Below are 24,018 nucleotides of genomic sequence, written 5' to 3' on the forward strand. Positions count from 1 at the left end.
ACCCAGAGTTCCTTGTCCAGGTAGTCTGACCAGTCCCTTCCTTCAGGATCCCATCTCTATTTTCTAAGCACTGGAATTACCTATAGGTGGGCTCTGATGTCCAACTTACATTTTATGTGTGTTCTTGGGGATATGACTCTGATCCTTATGCTTACAAGTGCTATAAATACTGAGCCATCTCTCTAGCCCTAAAAATGATTAATTTAAAAGTTATATTATGGTGAGGTTTGTACAAGTCTGAAATATATTTTTGAAAAACATGGAGTGGTGAGAGCAATGACTCACTCATTGAAGTGGTTACTGCACCTGAGTTCAGATCCCCAGCACACATCTAAAAATATGGGTATGTGGTGCATGCATGTAACCCTAGCGTTAGGGACTCAAAAGTGGGAAGTGGCCTGGTAGTCTTGCCGAATCAGTGTGCTCTAAGTTCAGAGAGAAACCCTATGTAAGAAAATTAGGTAGAGAGCCATAAAGGAAGATATCTAATGTGAACCTGTGGTCTGCACACATGTACACACATGTCCATGAACAGACAAACATGAATGAGTACATACACATTCATGGACTACACACACACACACACACACACACACACACACACACATACATATACACGCACACATGCACGCACTCACGCTCGTGTGCAAAACATTGAACTGTATAATTTAAATGAGTGAGTTTTGTGATGTTTACATCATACGTCAGTAATTCTGGTCAAATATTTGGAGCACTAGTAGAATGCTAAGTTAAGGGATGTATTTTTTTTGGAAATTATGAGTCTTACTACTTTATGACAAGACTTACTCATTAGACCCAGCCCTATATACCATCCGCTTAGCATAGAACTAGGGAACAGTAATTACTTAATATAGGTATTCATCTTACAGAACTGAATGTAGTGGAATCATTGTCTTTATTCTAATTCAGAATAAAATGTTTTTTTTAAATCATGGATATGATTTTTAGTTATTTTAACCTCCTATGATATTTATTTTATGAGAAAATTTTATAAATGCTGGGTTGTGTTCAGACCATTTTTTTGTTTCCCAGATATGAGCAGTTTTTAATATAAGCAGTATGGATTATTATCACCACTTTAATTAATATATTTCAGTGTATTTTGAAACAAATAAAGCACATTTTCCATATCTTTGATGTCGCCAATTTTACTGTTAAAAGCAAATCAATTAGTTTCAATCTTTCTTTTTCCCTTCCCACCCCCTCAGGAAGCATTGTGAGTGTTGGGGACCCAAAGAAAAAATATACAAGATTTGAAAAAATTGGTCAAGGGTAAGTGATTTTTATTTGAAATACCAAGATGAACTCCAACGATGCACATTAAAATTCACTAATATCTCAGAAATCTCACCAATTCATGCCTCCAGTTTTCTGTATTGTACTTGCATTTTTGTATTCTCAATATTAGCTTTTCCTGCTGTAGGTTGCTTGGTGACAAACATGGGAACACATGCTACTGAAGTCTTCACTATCATTGAACTGATAGCTTTTCAGGAATATTTTGATAGCTATATCATGTGCACAGTCACACAGATTTATCTAGAAAAGCAGTAGAGTTAGTTAGAGGAAGATCAAGCTAATGTGAAAGCTCTCATTGTGTTGTCTTCTTACATGCAAATGCACGTGGGGATTAGATCCCGCTTCTTAATCAAACTCAACAGTAGCAGAATGAGTATGAGAAAGTCCTTACTAAATGGTCAAGGGTTGGGCAGGGTTGGCTGAGTACTGACAAAATAAATCAGTAGTCCTGAAATGAGACCAGGTTCATCATTTTCCCCTACTGTCCTTGTTAAAGACACAGATTTCCAGGCCCACCTCACCAGATATTTGAAACAGACTCCAGGAATGATAATCTTACAAAAATTCCTTAGATGATCCTAACATCAGCCAGAAATGTGAACCAATTTTGAATTGTTCACTCGGGATAGAGGTAGGGGTCATCTGTTTTTCAATTCAACTGGAAATACATATATACATATGTATTCATACATATACACATACATAAATACACACACACTACACACACACACACACACACACACACACACACACACACACACACACACACACACACTGTGCAACTGAATCAGAGGCCCTGGGGATGCAATAATGTTTAATGAGAGATCTACTTTCTTAAGTCTATATATAAACGTCAACTAACTTCTTCCTGTCCAAGAAGAAAAAAAAAAAAAACCAAGTTGCAAAAAGACAATACTATATACTGTGGGAACACAGAAAAGTTGGCTTTTAGATTTCATTCTAATGTGTTTGGCTGAAAACAAGGGTGGGTGAGTACTGCAGACATGGTTCTGTGGTAGAGTGTGTACACAGAGGACAGAGTTCAGTTCTCAGCGTCCATGTTAGGTGTCTCACAACCAGCAGTAGTTGCAGCTGAAGGGGATCCAATACCTCTTCTGATCTCCATGGGTACCTGCACTTGTGCACAAACGCACACACCCATACACAATTAAATTATTTTTAGTGGATGGGTGTGCACTGTTCGAGAGAACAGCACCACAGATCTTCATTCTTCCTTGTGGTAGCTACATGTGGCTTAGCTTGGCTGTTGCACACTTGCAGTGTTGTTGCACACTTGCAGTATTGTTGCACACTTGCAGTGTTGTTGCACACTTGCAATGTTGCTACTCCAAATTGGAATGTGCTGTAAGAACAAAATACGCACTTAATTTTAAGTCTTTCTTGTCAAAAAAAAACTATAAAATATCTCATAGAAAATTGGTCTGTTGATTGCCTGTTGGGATAACACTTTCACGCATTCACCTAAATCAGTAGTTCTCAACCTGTGGGTCGTGACTCCTTGGCGATCCAATGACCCTTTTACAGGGGTCACATGTCAGATATCCTGCATATCAGATATTTATATTACGATTCATAACAGCAACAAAATTACAGTTATGAAATAACGAAAATAATTTTATAGTTTGGGTCACCACAATATAAGGAACTGTATGAAAGGGTCACAACATTAGGAAGGTTGAGAACCACTGCTCTAACTGAAATATATTATCGAAACAGATTTCTGTTTTGAGGAGCTTTTAACAGTTCACATCATATTCTTTTTATGTTTTTAAATATTGATTTTTTAAATTGACATAATAATTGTACATATGGTGGGCTAGCCAGCTCAGCAGGTAAAAGTACTTGCCATGAAATCCTGACTGTCTGAGCTTGATGGCTGGAATCCACAGTGGAAGAGAGAACTGACTCCAAAAAGTTGTCCTTGGATCTCAACACAGGCACCACAGCACGTGCAAGCATGCATAGTAAGAATTTAAAACTATATTGCATGATGTTCAAATCAGAGTAAACATAACGATCTCATGTATATATCTTTTCTTTATGGGAAACATTAAAAAATCTTCCTTTTAGCTTTAAAAATGAACATTACATTATCATTGTAACTATTACACTTTTTAATGACATGCAAAAACTTCTTGCTACTATCTAACTATGGCTTCTTATCTGTTGACCTGCCTTCCTTCATTCTTCCTTCTCCCTACTGTACCCAGCCTTAGGTATCCAGCATTTGGCTCTCAGCTTCTATCAGATCAGTTTTGTTTATTATCTTTTTCATATGGATGCAATTACATGTTGCTTGTTTTTTTGTACTTGGCGTACTTCACGCAACATAATGAACTCCAGTTGTATCCACATTGTCCCAAATGACAATATGTCATCTTTTGTGTTCCTTAAGTAGTATTTCATCATGTACATATTTTAGGCTTATATTGCTGGGATAAAACACCATGACCAAAAGCAACTTAGGAAGGAAAGTGTTTATTTCATCTTAACACTTCCAGGTAACATTCTATCACTGAGGGAAGTTAGGGCAGAAACCCAGGGTAAGAATCTGGAGGCAGGAACTGAGGTAGAGGCTATGGAGGGGAGATGCATGCTTGTTTGCTTAGCCTGGCTTGCTAGGCCTGCTTGCTTATAGAACCCAGGACTGACTTGTCAGGGGTGGCTGAACCCACAATGGGCTAGCCCCCTCCCCCCATCAATCACTAATGAAGAACATGTCCACAGGTTTGCCTAAAAGCTCATCAGGTGGAAGCATTTTCTCAAATGAGGTTATGTCTTCCCAAATGACTGTAGCCTGTGTCAACACGACATAAACATGAACCAACAGAGTGTATTTACTGATATCTCTTTAGTAATTCATCAGCTGATAGACATTGTTGGATTCCATTTCTTGACTATTGTATACTGTACTGCAGTACTCATGTCTTTTAGATATCTGACTTACTTTCTTATGACCATATACCCAGCAGTGAGATTCCAGAATCATAAGGTACAACGTGTATGCAAGTTTAAATTCTCACTAACAGTGTACCAGAGTTCCCTTTCTCCACATTTTCACCAGCATTTGTTACCTTTTCTCTTTTTGTTATTAACCATTCTTCTTCTGGTGAAATCATATCCCATTGTGGCTTTTATTTGAATTTCCCTGACGATTTATGATATCAGCATTTTTAATGGCCCCATTTGCCATGTGACAATTCTGAAAATTTTCTATTTAGACCGATTTCCTATTGAAAGTGGGATTTGGGGCTTTCTTTTTTTGCTATTGAGATTCTATAGCTCCTTATATATTCTAGATCCTTCTAAGATTGATATATCACATGTATTTTTTCACATTCTGTGTAGTCTTCAAGTTTTCACTTCATTCTATTGAGTTTTTGTAGTGTAGAAGCATTTAGTTTTACGCAATCTCACTTGGTCAGTTTTGATTTTGTTAACAATTCACAGTGTATTTCTAATGGAATACACTTTTTAAATTATAATTTCAATACAGCACTTTGTTGCATAACTGTGTTCTGAGAGGTGAGAATGGGAATTGCAGTTTTATTTTGATTATTTGTTCCCACTAAGATACAGCTGAATGAAAATAGCATTGAATCTAAAGAATTGAAACAAACAAAAATGCTTAAGAAATGCTTTCAAATATCTCAGATAATAGAGTCATATTAATAGCACTCACCAAAGAGTTTTCCTCTTGTGACTGTTAAATCATACCTGGAATTATGAAGGTAAAGAAAAGGAAAGTTATATATAAATACCTTTATAAAATATTTATTCTTTAAATTAAATGGGGAAAGTCCAGACATGGTGGTACACCTCTAATCTTAGCACTCAGGAGATGAAGGCAAGAGGATTAGGTGTTCAAAGCCATACTCAGCTACATAGCAAACTTGACACTAGCCTGGGATACATGAGACCCTGTCACAAAAGAAGATGATGAAGAGGAGGACCAAAAGAAAATCAAAACATCATACACAGTTTAAAATAAACAGTGTAAGTTCTATTTGCTGTAGGAGAAACATCTGTTTTAAATTCCCAGAGAGTGCATGATTCTTAAAAATGATGAAGCCAGATGAGAGTTCAGTCATAATAAGTTCTTAGAGATTAGGAAGTCTATTGTATTTCTCCTTTTATCTCCATTAGTGTCCAGCACAGTGCTAAGCTTGGCATGCTGGCATGTACTTTATATTTAGTGGGTCCTCAGATTTTCTGTACAGTTATGAATACAGATTACCTGTCTGCTGGTCCCATCTCTCTGGGACTCCTTTTGCATCGTAAATATTTGTTTGTCTGTGTAGCTCTCATTTATATCCATGTCTTTTCTGCTCTTTTCTCAATGCATCTTCATCCCTTTTTCATTCATAATAGCTTGGTCTTCCCCAGTCACATTTCACTGTTGCTCCTCTGGTGTGTGCTACACATCTGTCTTGTTCAGGCATGTTGACTTCACCTTTCACTGACAATTTTCACATACACACACAACACAAATAATCAAAATATAAAAACCAAGTTTTTTTCTTTTTTTATTATTAAGCATTTTTCTGTTCATTTTACATACCAAGCACAGGTGCCCCTCTCCTCCCTTCTCCCATCCCCGAGCCTTCCTCCCCAACCCATTCCCCCATTCCCACCTCCTCCAAGGCAAGGTCTCCCATGGGGAGTCAGCAGAGCCTGGTACATTTAGTTGAGGCAGGTCCAAGCCCCTCCTCCCTGCACCAAGGCTGTCAGAGGTGTCCCACCATAGGTAATGGGCTCCAAAAAGCTGGCTCATGCACCAGGGATGGATCCTGATCCTACTGTCAGGGGGCCCCTTAAGCAGGTCAAACTAAACAACTGTCTCACCTATGCTCAGGACTAAGTCCAGTCCCATGGAGGCTCCACAGCTATTGGTCCACAATTCATCAGTTTCCATTAGCTTGGTTTGGTTGTCTCTGCAGGTTTCCCCATCGTGATCTTAATGCTCTTGCTCATAGAATCCCTTTCTCTCTCCCTGACTGGACTCCTGGAGCTCGGCCTGGTGCTTGGCTGTGGATCTCTGCATCTGCTTCCATCAGTCACTGGACGGAGGCTCTTTTATGACAGTTATACTTACCTGGCAGGGGAGACACCATGATCAAGCAAGGTTTTTTTTTTTAAAAAAAAAACTAAAAGCAAAGTATACTTTAAAAATAGCTTTTAGTGTATAAATGTAAGGGTTTAACTTTATTTATTTGAATTTTATAATTTATTTTATTGTATTTATTTTAATTTAATCAATTTTTGTTTTTAATGGATTATTGTCCACTGTTAAAGTTCCTGGTGAATGAACAAAATACTTTCTCTAGATAAAAACCCACTTATATTAACTTTGTTTTTGCTTTAATGGCTCTCAACTGATTTTTCCATAAATTATTGCCCTGAGCTAAGCAATCTCATATCCACTTCCAAGACACAGTGGTTTTTATTTTCTTTTTATTAGGTCTTGGTTTTTATTGTTTTGCTTTACCTATTGTTATGATGACTTTCAAAATCCTGTCACTAATCATTTAGTGCTACGAACAATCAACCCTTGAATTCCATTTTCCTCTGCCTTTCTCTGGACATTTGACCAAAACATTTAGAACTTTTTCTAAAGAGCATTAAGATCAGCTTTGGGGAGCACAAGAACTCACTCTTCCAAGCTGAATTTGAGAAAAACCTCTTCATTAATCACCCTCATCGACTTGGAAAACTACATTTTTCCAGTATGGGATTCTGCCATCCCAACATTCAGGCATAGGGCCATAGAATCAGATTCCACCACCGACCATAAATCAAACTCAGAATTTCATGTCTCATCATTGGAGCCATAACTGTGAGCCTAAGCTTTAAACTGACAGAATTTCACTAAGTTTTCTGAGGAAAAAGTTCTAAACATTTTGGTCAAATGTCTAGAGAAAGGCAGAGGAAAATGGAATGAGAGGAGGGAAGGAAGGAGAAAGAAAGGGAGCCCGATTTTCCTGAAATTGTCCTTAATTCAAGAACACTGTCAATGTGTTTTCACTCTATGACAGTTATATAAAATGTATATGGTGAAAAGGAGTCCAGTAAGACAACTGAATCACATATTTCTCTTTAGTCACTGCAAGTCTGTGCACTTCCTTAGTAAACAGTAGCAGTGTGATGAAGGGTGGAACTTACTAATGCTGGCAGCTGCCTCACTGATGTCTCACTAATATGTTGGAATTAATTTCAAGGATTTTCCTCAAATAAGAATGCACTGAAAAAAAAATGATCTTTCTAACTCATAGTGACTTTTCTCAGCAATATTAGTAGATTGTTTTTAAAGAAGCATCACAGGTCTAAACTAGTTTAGATCCAGTTTAGTGAATACTTCAATTTAGTGAATTAGGGTTGAGCACTCACTGTGTTTAATGTAGAGCTATAATTAAAAACCAGGTTTTGGGGCTGGGTGTGGTGTCAAACACCTTTAATCCCAGCAGTCAAGATGCAGACTCAGGGAGATCTCTGAGTTTGAGGACTGGCTGATCTACATAGTGAACTCCAAATGGCCAGGAGTATATAACGAGACCCTATCTTAATCCCTCTCCCCATGTGAAGAACCATGTTTAGAATCCACCATGACTTTTTTATATTTATCACCTCCCTGAATGTCTAGCAAAAAGAAATGCATTATTGTATTAAGAAACAAACTAATGGCTGGGACTCTAGCTCCACAATGGCACTACCTTAGCAAATAGAAGATCTAGGTTCCATTCACAGTAGATGAAAAAGGGGGAGGAGGTAAGAGGGGCAGATCCACCCCCATTGATGCTTGTTTACTCTGCATTGATCTGCACACTCATCCTGCCATCTCCCCTTGAACCCCTCTTGAGCTGCCCAGGTTCTCATTGGCTCTTTCTATCTTCCTTCCTTATGACTCCTCTATATTACACCTGGAAGAGCTTGTATCTAGTACTTAGAAATTGTCTTAAAACTTTTGAAAACAGAATAAAGAGATTTTTGGAATGATTAATGGAAAAGAAGGTGATATATATATATAGTTTTTCGAGACAGGGTTTCTCTGTGTAGCTTTGCTCCTTTTTCTGGAACTCACGTGGTAGCCCAGGCTGGCCTTGAACTCACAGAGATCCACCTGGCTCTGCCTCCCAAGTGCTGGGATTAAAGGTGTGCGCCGCCGCCGCCGCCGCCGCCGCCGCCGCCGCCGCCGCCGCCACCACCACCCATCGAGATTTTTAATTCAAAAGGCCATGGCCAGATTAATTTCTTTAAACCCAAGTTTTTCTTGGGTTTCATGGTAAATCAGAATATGCATACCCTCTAAGACTGAAAACAAACAAGAGAAGGCAGTTTCATCTTTTATGGTCATCTTTTCCACCACCATTGACTTGTTAAAGAAACTGGCCATTGTCTGGTATAAAGCACCATTTGCTGGTCTTGTCTGTTAGTTTCACTTGATGACAATGAGTTGTTAATCTGTTCCTTGTCGTTCCTACAAGTGCAAATTAACTCAAAGAGGCTTAGATTCAGGTTCAAATTTTGGCAAAATTCTTTGTAAGTGGTGCTGTTTCATGGTATATTACATCAGGATGAAGGGCTTGATTGTTTCATATTTTGGTGAGGAGTCAATCAATAGGAAGATTCAAAGGGTGATTGTCCCCTTCCACATAAAGATCAGAACTGATAGTTTTACCTATTGATGATTATTGCTAAAATCAGCCATTTTATTAAGGATTGTAAAATAGTGCTTTTTCTAAATCTGTCATTACTTCTGTGCCTACTGGCTTGTATACTTTTGTTGAAAACAACTGTATTTGATCACCTAGCATTCTTTGTTTACTATGAAATATACAAATAAATCAAGATAAATTATTCATTTCTTAATTGTCAAATTTCAATATAATTAATCAGTACTTGTTACTTCCAATGCAAAGGCTTTCTTTTATATTTAAAAAACTTGTTGCTGGAGGACTTCTCTCCAGGTTCCCCAAGCCCCACAGTCCCACAATCCACTTATAAAATAATCACTCAGACGCTTATATCACTTACAAACTGTATGGCCATGGCAGGCTTCTTGCTAACTGTTCTTTTATCTTAAATTAACCCATTTTTATAAATCTATACCTTGCCATGTGGCTGGTGGCTTACCAGAGTCTTTACATGCTGCTTGTCCTGGCGGTGGCTGCAGTGTCTCTCTCCTCAGCCTTCTGCTTCCCAGAATTCTCCTCTCTCCTTGTCCCACCTACTTCCTGCCTGGCAACCTACTTCCTGCCTGGTCACTGGCCATCAGTGTTTTATTTATATAGAGCAATATCCACAGCAAAAACTTTATAAATTCACAGAGTATTATATTTTCAGTTTCAATTATTTCAATTTTTGTTTCAATTATTTGTACTCATTACTGTTTTTAATGGCCAGACTATATCTTTGGCTAATGATAGTCCCTTTCCATACATCAGTTTTGAGAGAGTTCTAGAAAAAACATATTTATGATTTCAAGATCTTGAGTTACAAGGACATAAACTCTAAATTTATTTATATCCTTTCTTTCTAATTCTGACAGTTACTCTGTATAAACATTGAAATCGCATATGAACTGAGTATATTTCAACCCTGTATGTATTTCCTATATTTGGTGTCTGAAATTCAATGCTTAAGAGCATTCATTAATACATAATGTATTTCTAGGAGGATTTGAGTATAAAGAAGCTTTCTTTGGAGGGAGGAACATTTACCTGTTTGATATGGATATATTTTAGCTTAAATGGTGACATACTAAATAACTCCTTTTCTGTCATGTGCCTATTGTTAAGAGGTGGATACATATAAGTATCTTGCTCTCTTAACATGTGCCTAATGCTTTGCATTTGAATGTACCACAATTTAGTTAACCATGCTTTTACTGATGGACATTTGTGGCTTTTTCTGATATATTTCTATTATAAATGAGGCTTCAGTAATGATCTTTGCAAATAAATCATTTCACATTTATGCAAACTTATTGGGATGACTTCCTAAGTGTAGAATTTTTGTATCATTAATATACGCATTTAAAATTTCCAAGTTGCCTTCCATAAAGATAGCTCCTTTTCATAGTCCAACAGTAGTTCATAAGTGTGTCTATTTGCATGTACAGATGTATTCCTTCATTTAGAATTATATTACAACTACAAAAACTTATCTCCATATTGACTTTTAAAATGTAAATATATAAGAAAAATCTAAAATGAAAGTGTGGGACAAAATGAGTCTATGCTAAAGAATTTGTTTGCCAATGTCCAATATCTACATGATGCCAATGCCATGCCATATCTCTCCAGGGATTAGATCAGCTATACATACAAGTTTGATGGAAAGTGGCAGTGAGAGCAGTTTTTAAGATAATTTTACTCCTGTTCATAATGATATGCATATGGCCAAAGGAATTTTATGCAACTTCTGGATATTTCTCAATCATATAATCAAACTGAATGGCAATATGATTAATTCATTGACTATTACAAATAAGCTGGATTACCAGTTTGTGTGTAATCAAGCACCTAATACTGGCCCCTCTATATTTGTCTTAAAGTTCTAAAAATAAATATATAACATTATGTGCTTTTGAGATTTTCCCCTACTATTCACGAGACCCCTCTTTATACTCTCAGGTATATTGAAGAGGAATATCTCTAAGTCTTATTTCTGAAGGGGAATTCATTTAATTTTTAGGTTAACATATCAAAGCATGGTTTTAATTATGTTGTGTTCATACATGCATTCCTATACTTTGTTCTAATTTGCCCCCTCCCCGCTGCCCTTATTTCTCAAAGAGTACCATGAGTAGCTGCTTGGTTTAGATATAGCCTAAAAACAGTATACTGCTTCAAGCTCAGAGATAAGTGCTGAGAATAAACCCTCTGACTTTTTTTTGTTTGCTTGTTTGTTTTGTTGTTGTTGTCCTCATTCAGGGTAAGAGCAGAAGTGGTGTCTAGTGTGTTATTCTTTGGGTTGAATCACCCACCCAAAAAGTATTTGCTTCCTCATTGAATCCATTTTGGACCACACAAGGTAGAAGACTGTTATGGAGCACTAAATAGATATAGTCTAAGCTCTATAATAGGCTTTGTGATGTAGAAGATTGGAAATACATTAGCACTTGTGAAGAACAATGTTTTTAGACCAATGGAAGATGTCCTTTGTTCTGCTTAATGCTCTTAAATGCCCCGTGTTGTCTGCTGTCCCTTGTAAAGAAAGATGATACCACTCAATCTAGCACCATTAGCAGAGTTTACACATTAAGTTGTTTTCTTTTGCCAGTCATCGTAATGAGCATGTATTAAGCCACCTGCCCTCTTTCCTGTCCAGGCCCTCTGGAAACTAATGGCAAACACTGTGAAACAGCTGCTTTGACTTAATGGTGAAGGGAGGAACTGAGAGTTAGCTGGCATTTGCAGGGATTAAGCTCTGTAACTGTGGCCTCATTATCACTGGACTACAACCCACTGAGTTTTCTGGCCTCACACCCATAGTGTGTTACAGCTCTATTTAAAAACAGATGACTGTGAATGATCTGAGGAAAGCTATGTCCTAGCTAAACAACAGAAAATTCCCCCACTGGATTTCATAATCTTACTAATGAAAGCTTGTACCTCCTGGTTCTAGCTTCATTCTATGTATTTAGGTCATCAAGTGATGACTTATATAATCTATACTATTTTATTTTTTACCTTAGATACACATATAAATAAACTTCATGAGAGAAAACACTGCACCACCTCTAACATCACTGTATACAGTATTCCTCACCATTCCTAATGGATATTGAAGTCCCAGTCAGGAATTTTATACCCATTCAAGATGATTATGTTTTACATCTACTCTAATATTTCAATACAAGGGCATGTGTGACAGTATCAAACAAACATTTGTGCAACTTTATGTCAACTGCACTTATATAGTAAAACCATTTCTATATAGGGCCCTATTGAGTAGTAACTCTCTTAAATAGTGATGACAGTTATATGTTTATCTCAGCCATGTTAACATGAACATTGATTGAATTTCATTATGGCATCTTCATAAATAAAATGGCAAATGTGAAAGATGTAGTTGAGCAATGGCATCAAACAAACCGATGCATTTTAAAACTCAGATATTAGCTGTATACCATGGTAAGCTACTCACAATTGCCCAGTTCCAATTTACTCATTTGTAAAATGAGGCAAATAGAGAGTTGCACAGAGTGGGCACTAAAAGAGAGCATTCATTTCCAGTGAGTTGACAGAGAGAATGTCTCAATAAATGATAAAGGTATTTCTACCAACAGCAGCAGGAAAAGCAAGAGTAGATATAAAAAAATAACCAACATAAATGGGGATTATGTTCCTGACTGTGACCTCATTAGCACCACACTTGAACCTGTAAAACATTAAAAAGGGAGTAGCACCTATCCTTCAGGCGACCTTACTCATTCCCACCAGGCTTACCACACACCTCATTGCTTCCTAATGCCCTTTTCTCTTTATTCAGTCTGCAAAGTTTCTCCTATCCTTACTTTATTGCCCTCTTATCCTCTAATTCATTTTCATACTGACATCAAAGTGATTTATCCCAACTATTAGTCTTACCATGTTGTTGCCCTGGCAACTATTTAGCATGGTTTGACATTGGCTCTCAATGTCAACCTCAAAACCTAGTGGAGAATAGTGATAATTAAACTGACTTGTGAGAAAAATGGAGAAATGGTGAATTGTTTCTTTCTAGACCTTTCAGGCTAGATGCCAGTGTTTCCATTTGAGGACTGTGTACTTGACCATGACAAGGAGAACCTATGGATAAAGCATCTGGTGCAAAGCTCAGAGCCTAGCAGTGGTATTCATCATACTGTAATTGATGAGGCCCTGTGGCTGAACAGTCTGTTAGTTTCATGTTCTTTAACTATGCTGAAGGTTTAGAAGAGCTCTACTTCGTAGTTCGGAGAACTTGCTTAGTTGTTTCCTATTGGGCATATCCTTCCCACTCTTGGGGCTTCAGCGTTCTCATCTGTAATGAGGAGGTTAAACTGGACGAACCTGTCTTCCATTCAGTTCTACTAATGTATAATTTCCTTGTACCATCTGAGGAACTGAGATTTTTAATAAATAAAATTTGCATAATAAATAAATATTCTCCTTAAAACATTATATCTTTAATAAAATGAGAATAGAGGGAAAGAAGAATCAATTAAGTTGTTGGCAAAGAGAAAATCAAATTGACAGTGATGTTCCTTAAGCACGCCAAACCCAGTATGTCAGTGAATACGGAATTTTATTCCCCATCTTTATCAGTCTGATTTCTGTACATCCTAAAATGCCACTAGATGATGGAGTTTTCAAGTTAAGATGAAGTAAAATTTTATTGTGTAAGCATATATATTGAGATATTTTAATACACTTCAGCACTTTGCAAGGCTCATCTTTTGGGAATCTGTGTGCCACATGATTAGCATAAAGGTTGTTTCCTAGTTACCCATGTGCCCCAAATATTACAAAGAAAGGACTGTTGAACTTCACCACCTACAAACGAATAACTTGACCATGAACTGTACTTATTAATGGTGATTCTTATGCTTTATTAAGTAAAAATAATTATTTGTTACAAATATTTAGAGATTTTGAATTAGTTCATGATATTTAGCAGTCACATTATGGTATTTCAATTACCTCTATCTTAGGTAACTATTGAATTTCTATTAGAAACATTAGGTATCTTGAAAACTCCCAGATATGTAAAGAGTTTCTTATTCATCTATAGGTTACAATTGGGAAGTTAGTTGCTATATTAGAGAGCAATCAACAAAATAATAATCATTAATAGCTACTTGGCAATTACTATGTACTAGGGCTGTACATCTTTTAAGCTTAGCATACATTTAATCCACCTTTGAAGGTAAATTACGGAGAGTCACACAACTAGAAAGTGGTAGGATTTGAATCAGGAGAGATTTGGATGAGTAGGCATGAGGAATGCTTTTCTCAGCCCAGCAGTGGTCAACAAATGTGATTTTATCAATGAATCTTAATGATATTGAGATCTCTTGAAGAAAACAAAACAAGACAAACAAACAAACAAAAAACTCTCATGTTGAGTCAGAAATCAATCTTCAATTATTGAAGTGTAAAAATACAGTAGACTTGGGGTTCAGTGAAATGTTAGGTATTCTAACATGGAGTGGCTCATCGGGTACTAAGTTTCACTGTCGATATCTGAATTTGTGCATATTCAGTTGAAGATTCCAACTTACTGATCAGTGCCCTAAAGCCATCTACCTAATAGCATGTTTGATTGGGAAGGGGCATGACATGAACCCATTTTAAGACAGAACTGAAGGGAGGAGGAAGGGGAAAATGTCTCCCCACTGAACAATTGCATAAATCCAGTAAAGTGAGAGAAGGGCAAATGAAGGGGAAGCATTCACGTTTAGCTACTAACCCATGCTCTAGAATTTCAGGTTCTTTAAATTGTCTGTTTGTAGTGAGCCTATGCTAATGTTTGTTGTAAATCCTGGGATACTGGGCTTTCAGGATTAGGACTCCAGCAAGTTTAAGACAATAAAATGTTGAAGGGAATGGAGGGACAAAACAGACAAGAAAAGAAAGAAAACAAAGGATTTCAAGGTAAATCTCCAAAGATGGTAAACACTAATCCCTCTTGAACTTTCAGTCAATCATAGATTTATTTCCTAGAGCAGTGGAAATGGACTTCAGCGGTTGGAGGAACACCCACGGAGAATAAGGGAAAAGTCACCATGTGGGCTAGCCTTTTGTCAGCCTAACTTTAACTAGACCAGCTCCCATCTTGCTTAATTTATGTACTGTAAGTTCACATGTATGATTTTTATGTAATGTGTTCTAAGCTTAAAGAAAAAAAAAGAAAACTGCAAAACCATTTCTCAAGGGAGAGAGACTAAAAAAGTCTCTACAAATTGGTCAAAAAGATCACCCTTAAAACCCTGCTGTTGAACAGTAAAAATATGCTAGCAAAGTTTTTAGGGCTGGGACATTGGGAGGGGGCAACTGCCAGTCAGTATATCAGTTATTCTCTGCTGTGAAATGAATAGCTACAGCAGCAATAAGGGCTGATAACAACAGTGACTGTACTAAGCTTCAACACTGATGTGGACCCAGGGCCAAATGCTTTTTTAAATTGTGTCACTTACTACTATCTCATTTTTACAAATACTGTCGTTCTTCTGCATCTGAAGGTATGCAAATGTTTTAAACATCTAAAGATAAACCAAATAAAGATTTAAAAATCATAGTTACCAATTAGGTCTGAAGAGCTCCTTGCGGCTTTTTGCTGCTGAAATACACATCAAGTTGAGACAATTTATTCCTCTGAACTCAATATAGTGCTGAGTTCAAAACGATAAATCACACACTGGCCCCAAACTCAGGGATTTCTGATCATTTATTCCAAGAAGGAAGTGTCTCATGAAGATTCAATTGGATGAAATACTTTCTTTATTGAAAGGAAAGATCTTGTTGCAATTGAATATTTGTTTAAGAATAGTTTTATTAATGTGTTGATTCATCAAATATTTATAGGGCATCAACTATAAGTTCTGAATGCGGAATCTGTAATATACAATATCAACGACGGATTTGTTTAATGTAAGCATAAACCATTTTGAGAACTGCCAAGTGTTTGTGCAGGTAACACCTAGTGATTTAGTGTAATATTTAGTCTAATTTCAAAAACTAATTTTAAAGCTAAGCAGAATGTGGTTTGTGAATTGTATAGCCTGGGAAGGTTACCTAACCTTTCTGACTCTTGGGCTTCTGACTTATGACATGAGAATACTATAGATGAATATGAGAAGGATCCATAAAATCAAGTATATAAAGCTCTCAGCACTGTGTTTGACACACAGAGCACATTCAATACATGCTTATTGTTCTGTGGTAACTGGGAAATTACTAGCCCGGCTTGTGATGGTGAGGTGATCTTAAATTTCTGCTACTAGTCAAATATTTCTTACCTTACACTATCTGTTTCCTTTTCTGGGAACAGGTAATATAAGCACCCTAGGCTTTTAAGAAATATTTTGGCTCATCCAGGGAGAAGAGTCATAAAGAAATGCCTGGTGTAAGAAACCAATTCCTGATCCTGGAGTTATGGCTCATGGCTGTAATCTCAGTATTTGGAAGGCTAAAGCAAAAAGATCAAAGTAAGGCCATTCTAGTTTGCATGGGGTAAAAGAGACAGAGACAGAAAGGCGCGCGCGCGCACACACACACACACACACACACACACACACACATACACACACACACACACAGAGAGAGAGAGAGAGAGAGAGAGAGAGAGAGAGAGAGAGAGATTCCCTAAAGTGAAACATTTAAACCTCAGTGCATAGTAAGTAAATGAATCACTGATCGGATTCTATCCTAGCTCTTTTACTTGCCACAGATGAACTAGATACCTCCTCATCTGGAAATGATGGATGGTGGGAAGACCTTCAGAAAACAAGTGTGATTCACAGAAATACACTGGAAATCCAGCCAGACAATACATTTTTAAAGTTAAAATAGAAGCATAAGTACTACAAAGACTCAAGAAATGATGTTTTTTTAAAAGAAAAATATTTCACATGAGTGAAAACTCACAGAAATTGTTGAGAATTGAGCAAAAAGAAAAATAAAGATGGAAGCTCTATAACAGAGCCCCGGTTTTATTCCTTTGTGTAGGTACAGCACTGACTTAACACTGAAAGTGACCGATTCATTAAATGAAGGCTTGGAAATACATAAAATAGCTACTCTGCCCATATGCTAAAAAATAACAGTTGAGTTACAGTTGCCTAAGCAAAAGATAATCTATTCTTTTCTGAAATTTACTTCAGTCAATCACAGTCCTGAAATGTTGGTTGTTTTAACATATAAAGAATATTATGAATATTACAAGGCTTCTCTGAGAAGATCAAGGCCAGTATGCTAAATTCACAAGTGTGTAGCCCAAGAACTGGTGCCAGAAAATCCAATGGGAGGTTCTTGTTCAGCACAAAGGATTCGTTGTGATTATTTCAGATGTAATTAGTAAATAAGACAGTTGTTTTGGTACTGTGCACTTATAACTTTGCTAAGAGAGTACATCTAATATTAAGTGTTCTTACTCTCCTGGAAATAAATCCCATTTTCATACATGGCAATATATGGATAACACCTTGACTGCTTATTCACTGGGTAATTTTCACTTTTCCAGGGCATCAGGTACTGTTTATACAGCACTAGACATTGCAACAGGACAAGAGGTATGGGCCATCGTTTGGTCTCTATTATTCCTTTGTGTTTATCAAGTTTTCTTGTTGACAGTATGTGTGTCTAATGGGGAGCACTGGGTTACAGTGGGAGTTTAGATTCGCTGCTGGGCGAAACATCTGAAATAGACAGTAATGACTGACCAAAGAAAGAGTGCATATTTCTGGAACAGAAAAAAACTGTAGATAATGAATTTGTACATTTATATTCATGTATATTTTAGTAATCATAATTTGTTCTTGTATTTTAATCATCATTCAGGTGGCTATAAAGCAAATGAACCTTCAACAGCAACCCAAAAAGGAATTAATTATTAATGAAATTCTTGTCATGAGGGAAAATAAGAACCCCAATATTGTTAATTATTTAGATAGGTAAGTATTTTCTCTTATTTATTATGTATTTTCTTCCTAAGATGTTATTTTCTTGTCAAATTATTTATTGGCAATTTATTACTTTCATAATCATTTACAAATATTTCTGAAATGATACAAAGTAATGGAGTAAATCTTTCCCCATCAAACACTTGAAAATTCATTTTATGGACTTGGTTTTAAATATACCTAGTTTACGTGATTTCCTTTTAAGGATGGTGGCTCCATGTTGGCAGGAAATGGACTACTATATATAGGAGAAAGCAGTGGTGTTTCAAACATTTCATCAAGTGTCTCTTTGGAGCCAGTATGGTCCCTGGGAGGCTGAGGAAAGAAAGCAGACAATAGCGCTGTTTTAATGGGTGCTTTATGATTAACTGACAATGAGGTCGGGGGAATTGAGACTTTAATCTTAAACCTTTTTCCTAAAGCAGGTAATTAATGTCTCTTTCATCAGTGGTATTAAGAGTGTGTTACAAATGGGCACTTAAAGACTGTGCTAAGTCTTCTCTTGTGGCTAACATCTGTCTCTTCCAATCCCAGTCGTTGTTTGCTTAGCACCACTCTGCTGAGCTCTCTGATGGGATGTGAATGAAACAAGGCTAGAGCTCAACCTCCATGAGCTTAAGGGCTTGCCATCCATGTTAGGCCAATAGACATTGATATGGTAGGGAAATGAGAGCGAAAGGACCACTGAGTTTTCTAGTTCTAATAAGTGTTTCCCGAAGTGTCCTTTATGGCCCATCTGCAACAGTATGACATGAATTCGATTTGTGCATTTGTAGTATTATAAAACTTGCATTTACACTTTTGAAAGGGGTTGATTTTCTAGGCTTTTGTCCATAACTAATGAAAATGGAACCTGCAAAATTTGAATTTTAAGAGACTTGCCAAGTGGATCACAAAAGTACCGTAGTTTGAGTAGCCCAGAATAGAAAGTCTTGTTTCATAGTGAGGTAGTTTTTTGATTGTTTGCTTGTTTGTTTGCTTGCTTTTTAAAAATATCTCTGCAGCTCAGGATGGCCTGGAACTTACACATACCCAAGGCTAACCTTCAACTCCTAGTCAACATACTTTATCCTCCCAAGTAGGTGGGATTACAGATGTGAGCCACCATACCAGGCTTAGTGGCGTGAGTATTAAGGCAGGATGGAGTCACTGGGGTCACTCTTCTCTATAAGAAGATAGTGCTAATTGATTTGAATAATCTCCTACTCTTTTCCTGAATTGGGAGGCTATCCAGGGACCTTAGTTCCTATATTTGAGTACTGAAGATTGTTCCTCAATAATCACTTAAAGATAATGGGCATGACACTATCGACTTTCATCACAAATAAGGCCTGAGGATATTAGAGTCTTCACCTCCTTAGTCCAAAGTCAAAGTATTTTTCTTTTCTTATTATAGCTACTTAGTGGGTGATGAGCTGTGGGTAGTCATGGAATACTTGGCTGGTGGCTCTTTAACTGATGTGGTCACAGAGACCTGTATGGATGAAGGACAGATAGCAGCTGTCTGTAGAGAGGTAAGAATAGAGAATATTTCTTGCTTGTGAGAAATATAAAATTTGTTAATGCTTTCTTTTTGATTATTCAGAATATTTCTAGCATCAAAATAACATTAGTATATTTTCTCTACTGAAAAAAAAATGGAAGAGTGCTTAAACTATACTTAATGTCATGTCCATGAATCACCTTGGCCAGACCCTTATTTACTTTACTTGCTTCTCTGTGGCTCTTGTAAGCAGTAATATGCTATTCAGGAGACACTGTGTCTAAGCTCACACATAGTAGTATCAGTGAACATGGCCAACTGTTATGTTAACATGGAATCCATTTCTGATTTGTGGGAATTTTTATAACATATATGTTGTGTTCTGCTTGATCAATATGAGTTCCATAAAATACAGACTATATTATATTCCAATTATTTTCTAGAAAGCAGTTTTTTGTTTTTGACACACTTATTTGTTTATTTGAGTTCTTTGTGTATGTGTGTTTGTGTGTGTGTGTGTGTGTGTGTGTGTGTGTGTGTGTGTGTGTGTGTGTGTACTATGAGTGCATATGGATATCAGAGAACAACTTTTGGGACTCAGTTTTCAATTTCCATCATGTGCATCCAGGAAATTGAACTCAGATCGTAAAGCTTGGCATCAAGTGTTGTGACCTGTTGACCCATCTCACAGGCTTTCAAAGGAATTTCAACACAATCTTCCCTCACCCCACGAAGTAATGGCTTTACAGTATTCCATGAATATTCTAGTGAGCCTGAGGACCTGTCATTTATAAAGAGAAATAAGTGTTATCTTTAGTTTCTAGCCAATTTGATGATGTTTTATTCTGTTATTTTGATCACCCTTCAGTGGGGTCTCATTATGACATTTTCTACAAAGCAAAGTGGAAACTTGAAAAACGATGAATGTGCAGCCAAGCTAAATTATATTAGCTAATCTTTCAGTTAGTAGGATATTTTACCTGAGCCTGTATTTTGTGTCTTTTAGTATTGCAAGTCAAAAGCATTTCCAAACAAGTACCTTTAGTTACTTTAGAACTGGTAGCCATCCTCAAACCTGTCCATCAGACATAGCCCAAAGAAATTATTTCAGTTGCCCATTCTTGTTTACCATGCTAGATCTACTGAAACTTCACCATGTACACTGAGGCTTACAGCATCTGTATAAGACCAGGCTGAACCCATATCTCTTAAAAACCTAGACCAAAGCATGTTTATGCTAAGTGGTCAGCTGGACTATAATAATGACTAGTACTGATTGTTGCATTAGCCTCTTCATGATTTAGTCTATAGTGTAGCATAAAGTTCAGTATAATCACTGATGTAAATGGTAATGTGGTTTGAAAATGGTGTTAAAGCATTCTGTAATCTATTTCATTTAATAACATCAAATCACAACCTTTCCCAAATTTTGCCTGGAAATGAGATATAGAATTAAAAAAATTCTTTGTGATATAATTAGAACGTTTTTTTTTTTTTTTTTTTTCTGATTCAACAGTGCCTCCAAGCTTTGGATTTCTTGCACTCAAACCAAGTGATCCATAGAGACATAAAGAGTGACAATATTCTCCTCGGGATGGATGGTTCTGTTAAATTGAGTAGGTATTTTGATTCCGATATTTAAGAAAATATCAGAGAATTTCTATGGTCCTACTGTCTGTCTTGAGAAGATAATGTCTACTGAAAGTAATTTATTTGAGAGAGCTTATTTTGAATTAAAGAAACTGTCTGATAGTCTGTTCCTATAGACTGTGACCAGATGCTTTTTGGAATTAATATTTCAGAATGTCTAGCAGCATCTCAAATGGATGGACAGCAAATAACTAACTGGAAAATGGAAGAGTTCTATAAATATATGAGAAAATATTGGGAGGGAGTGATATGGAAGTGTACTAAAGATGGCATCATATTTGTCAATTGTTTCTGACCCCTTTAAAATCAGTAGTAGCTGAAGGATCAGGTAATGATCAGGATGTGAGCAAGACAATTGCGAGCGCTCCTTTTAACCTTAGAGGCAGGTTCAGGCACATGGGAAAATCAGCTATTGCAAAAAAGACATTATTTGGGCTCATTTTAATAGATTTTTCTTCTCTACAGCTGATTTTGGGTTCTGTGCTCAAATCACTCCTGAGCAAAGTAAACGAAGCACTATGGTGGGGACGCCCTATTGGATGGCACCTGAGGTGGTAACTCGAAAAGCTTATGGTCCAAAAGTTGATATCTGGTCTCTGGGAATCATGGCCATTGAAATGGTGGAAGGTGAACCCCCTTACCTTAATGAAAATCCACTCAGGGTAAGTCAGCAAAATTCAGGTACTTCCTATCTGCCCCCCCCAAAAAAAGGGGGGGAAAGAGAAAATATCATTTAATGGAACTGGTCAGAACTAGAACTTTCTTGGAACAAGTAGCACAGAGACACTGAGTTATGGTGTATAAATGCCTGAGTGTGAAATGCCTGATTCTCAGTCCCTCTCACAAGAGCCTTCAATATTCTTTAGTCTACAGCTTTCCACTCTATAACTGTAGAAATGCATGAAAGAAAGAATGTGCGAAGGAAGAATGTTTTTATCATATGCTATGATAACATGATCTACCTAGGAAACCCTTGTTTCATAATTACTTTAACAAAGAAAAACAATACATTTCCAGAACACTTACCATTTTTTAAGTTGGATTTTGTTTCTTTGTTATCAGTAACAATTCATTGAGCAAGAACATTTTAGTTGACATTGAATGAGACAGAAATAGACATAGCACCAGCCTGATGAAATCATAAACTTAATTAGAAGACTGTCAAATAGAAGATGAATGGAAATTATTTGGGTTAGAGAACTGTTTTCTACTACATAATTGGAGGTTTGATCCTCAAGTGGTCCAGTTACCTCTGAAAAGGGAAATAAAAATAAAAAATAAAAGCTTCCATCTCATATCCTAACCCCACTGGCTTTTTACAGAAATGCGTAGTTGATCATGAGAATAAAAGTCAAAGAAATACAGAAGACAAACTTGCTTAGTGTAGAAGTGAGTCAGAAGCTATTGGATTATATATAACTTCACAGTAAACCAGAAGCCATATTTCATATGCACAAAGGATGTAAGATTTTTTTTTTTTTTTTTTGCTGAATGGAAATAGGCCCAAATTTCAAATCTGCTCTTAAAACTCATGCACAACACCAGTTTCAAATGCGTTGTCTGTGTCATTATCATGAAGAGTCTAATATCGTGTTTTTTTTCTTGGTATACAAAACCCATTGTCCTTAGTCATCAGTTAAGTGTGTTCTCATGTTTGCAAAATCTATATTCAAGCCTTTCTGTATATGGCTTTCTATATATGCAAAAAAAATCTGAGGTAAATATCTAATTGTTTTGTAGTTGAAATTTTGTAATTGAGAGCCATGCTCCCAATATAGAGGAAGAGGCCTTCTCTAATATTCTCTCCTTTTGCTTCCACCCTGGTACTTGGCCACAGGTCCTAGTCCCTGCACTTATTAGAAAGCAAGAGATATGAGGGAATGCCCTAATGAATGCTATGGGCTGTTATGCTAGTCTCACATAACAATCTGGGAAGGAGATATATGCATTGATTAGCTGCCTGGGGGGCTGAGTGGAAAAGAAGGGGCGTTTCCCAACATTTGTGGGTCAGCCCTTCATATGTTTAATCGAGTCCACCTCTGACCTGTGGAACAGCACATCAGGATAATTACGAAGGCTTTTGCTTTTTTGCCCATTAAGAAACAGCAATGAAAGAACACATCAGGTCTATTGTTTCTATGGATTTCCTCTTCTAAGTCTTCGAAGTTTAGAGGCAATAAATGGATTACACCTATTTTGCTTTCTGCTTTCTGCTTTCTGCTGAGTAATTTACAACCTGCAGAATGTAAGGATTAAATAAATGGCTATGCAAGGCAATTGGTCTCAGTAATGCATTTATTACTCTCTTCTGTTCCCTAGTCATAACTGATCTCTCCTTAGCTAGACTGCTAATTACTAGAAAAAAATGAAACAAGTTTTAATCTCCATATGCATCTTCTAGCCTGAGATCAGAACTCGTACTTAATAGCTTGTCTCATAAAATCTATAGCCTTCTATCAAAACAAGTATTTGCAGATTAATAAACCACAGATTTCAGGAAGCCTACATTAAGACTATGACAAAAAAAAGACCTGTTAGAAAGACTAACTTGTTGAATTCCACTGATAACGATTGATTCTAACTTTGCGCCTTATTCTTTTTATGTAATTGGCCTCTGGCTAATTAATCAACAAGCCATGTTGAGCCAGCCTGATTCTGAAGCTCTTTTCTTCTAGACACCAGAAATACTTTTCAGCTTTGCTTGTAAATGTTCTATCCCGGTGTTTTCCTAGAGAAAACATGATGTCTTGGCCTAGCTAGCCTTATTTGGGATTTGAAAAGTGAATTCTCTAAACCCATGGGAAGACTGCAGACAGAAAGATACAGTATGACACTGTAGGAAGCCCATTTTTTCATGTTTTGGTGACTAGACACAGTGTTTGGAACTAGAAATTCATGC

At 36.9% G+C, this 24,018-nt stretch overlaps 1 protein-coding gene across 12 annotated transcripts in view; it reads left to right on the forward strand.

The window, feature by feature from the left end:
- Window positions 1-24,018, forward strand: part of Pak3 (p21 (RAC1) activated kinase 3) — a 277,471-nt gene that overhangs the window by 233,062 nt on the left and 20,391 nt on the right. For all 12 annotated transcript variants that reach the window (XM_028876944.1, XM_028876946.1, XM_028876951.1 and 9 more), the window contains 6 exons: window positions 1,230-1,293; window positions 17,548-17,596; window positions 17,865-17,977; window positions 19,383-19,500; window positions 20,986-21,085; window positions 21,585-21,781. In XM_028876944.1, coding sequence (XP_028732777.1) covers window positions 1,230-1,293; window positions 17,548-17,596; window positions 17,865-17,977; window positions 19,383-19,500; window positions 20,986-21,085; window positions 21,585-21,781 — 641 coding nt within the window. The remainder of the gene's footprint in view (window positions 1-1,229; window positions 1,294-17,547; window positions 17,597-17,864; window positions 17,978-19,382; window positions 19,501-20,985; window positions 21,086-21,584; window positions 21,782-24,018) is intronic.

The sequence above is a fragment of the Peromyscus leucopus genome, chromosome X, assembly GCF_004664715.2.
Source record: "Peromyscus leucopus breed LL Stock chromosome X, UCI_PerLeu_2.1, whole genome shotgun sequence".
Lineage (NCBI taxonomy): Eukaryota > Metazoa > Chordata > Mammalia > Rodentia > Cricetidae > Peromyscus > Peromyscus leucopus.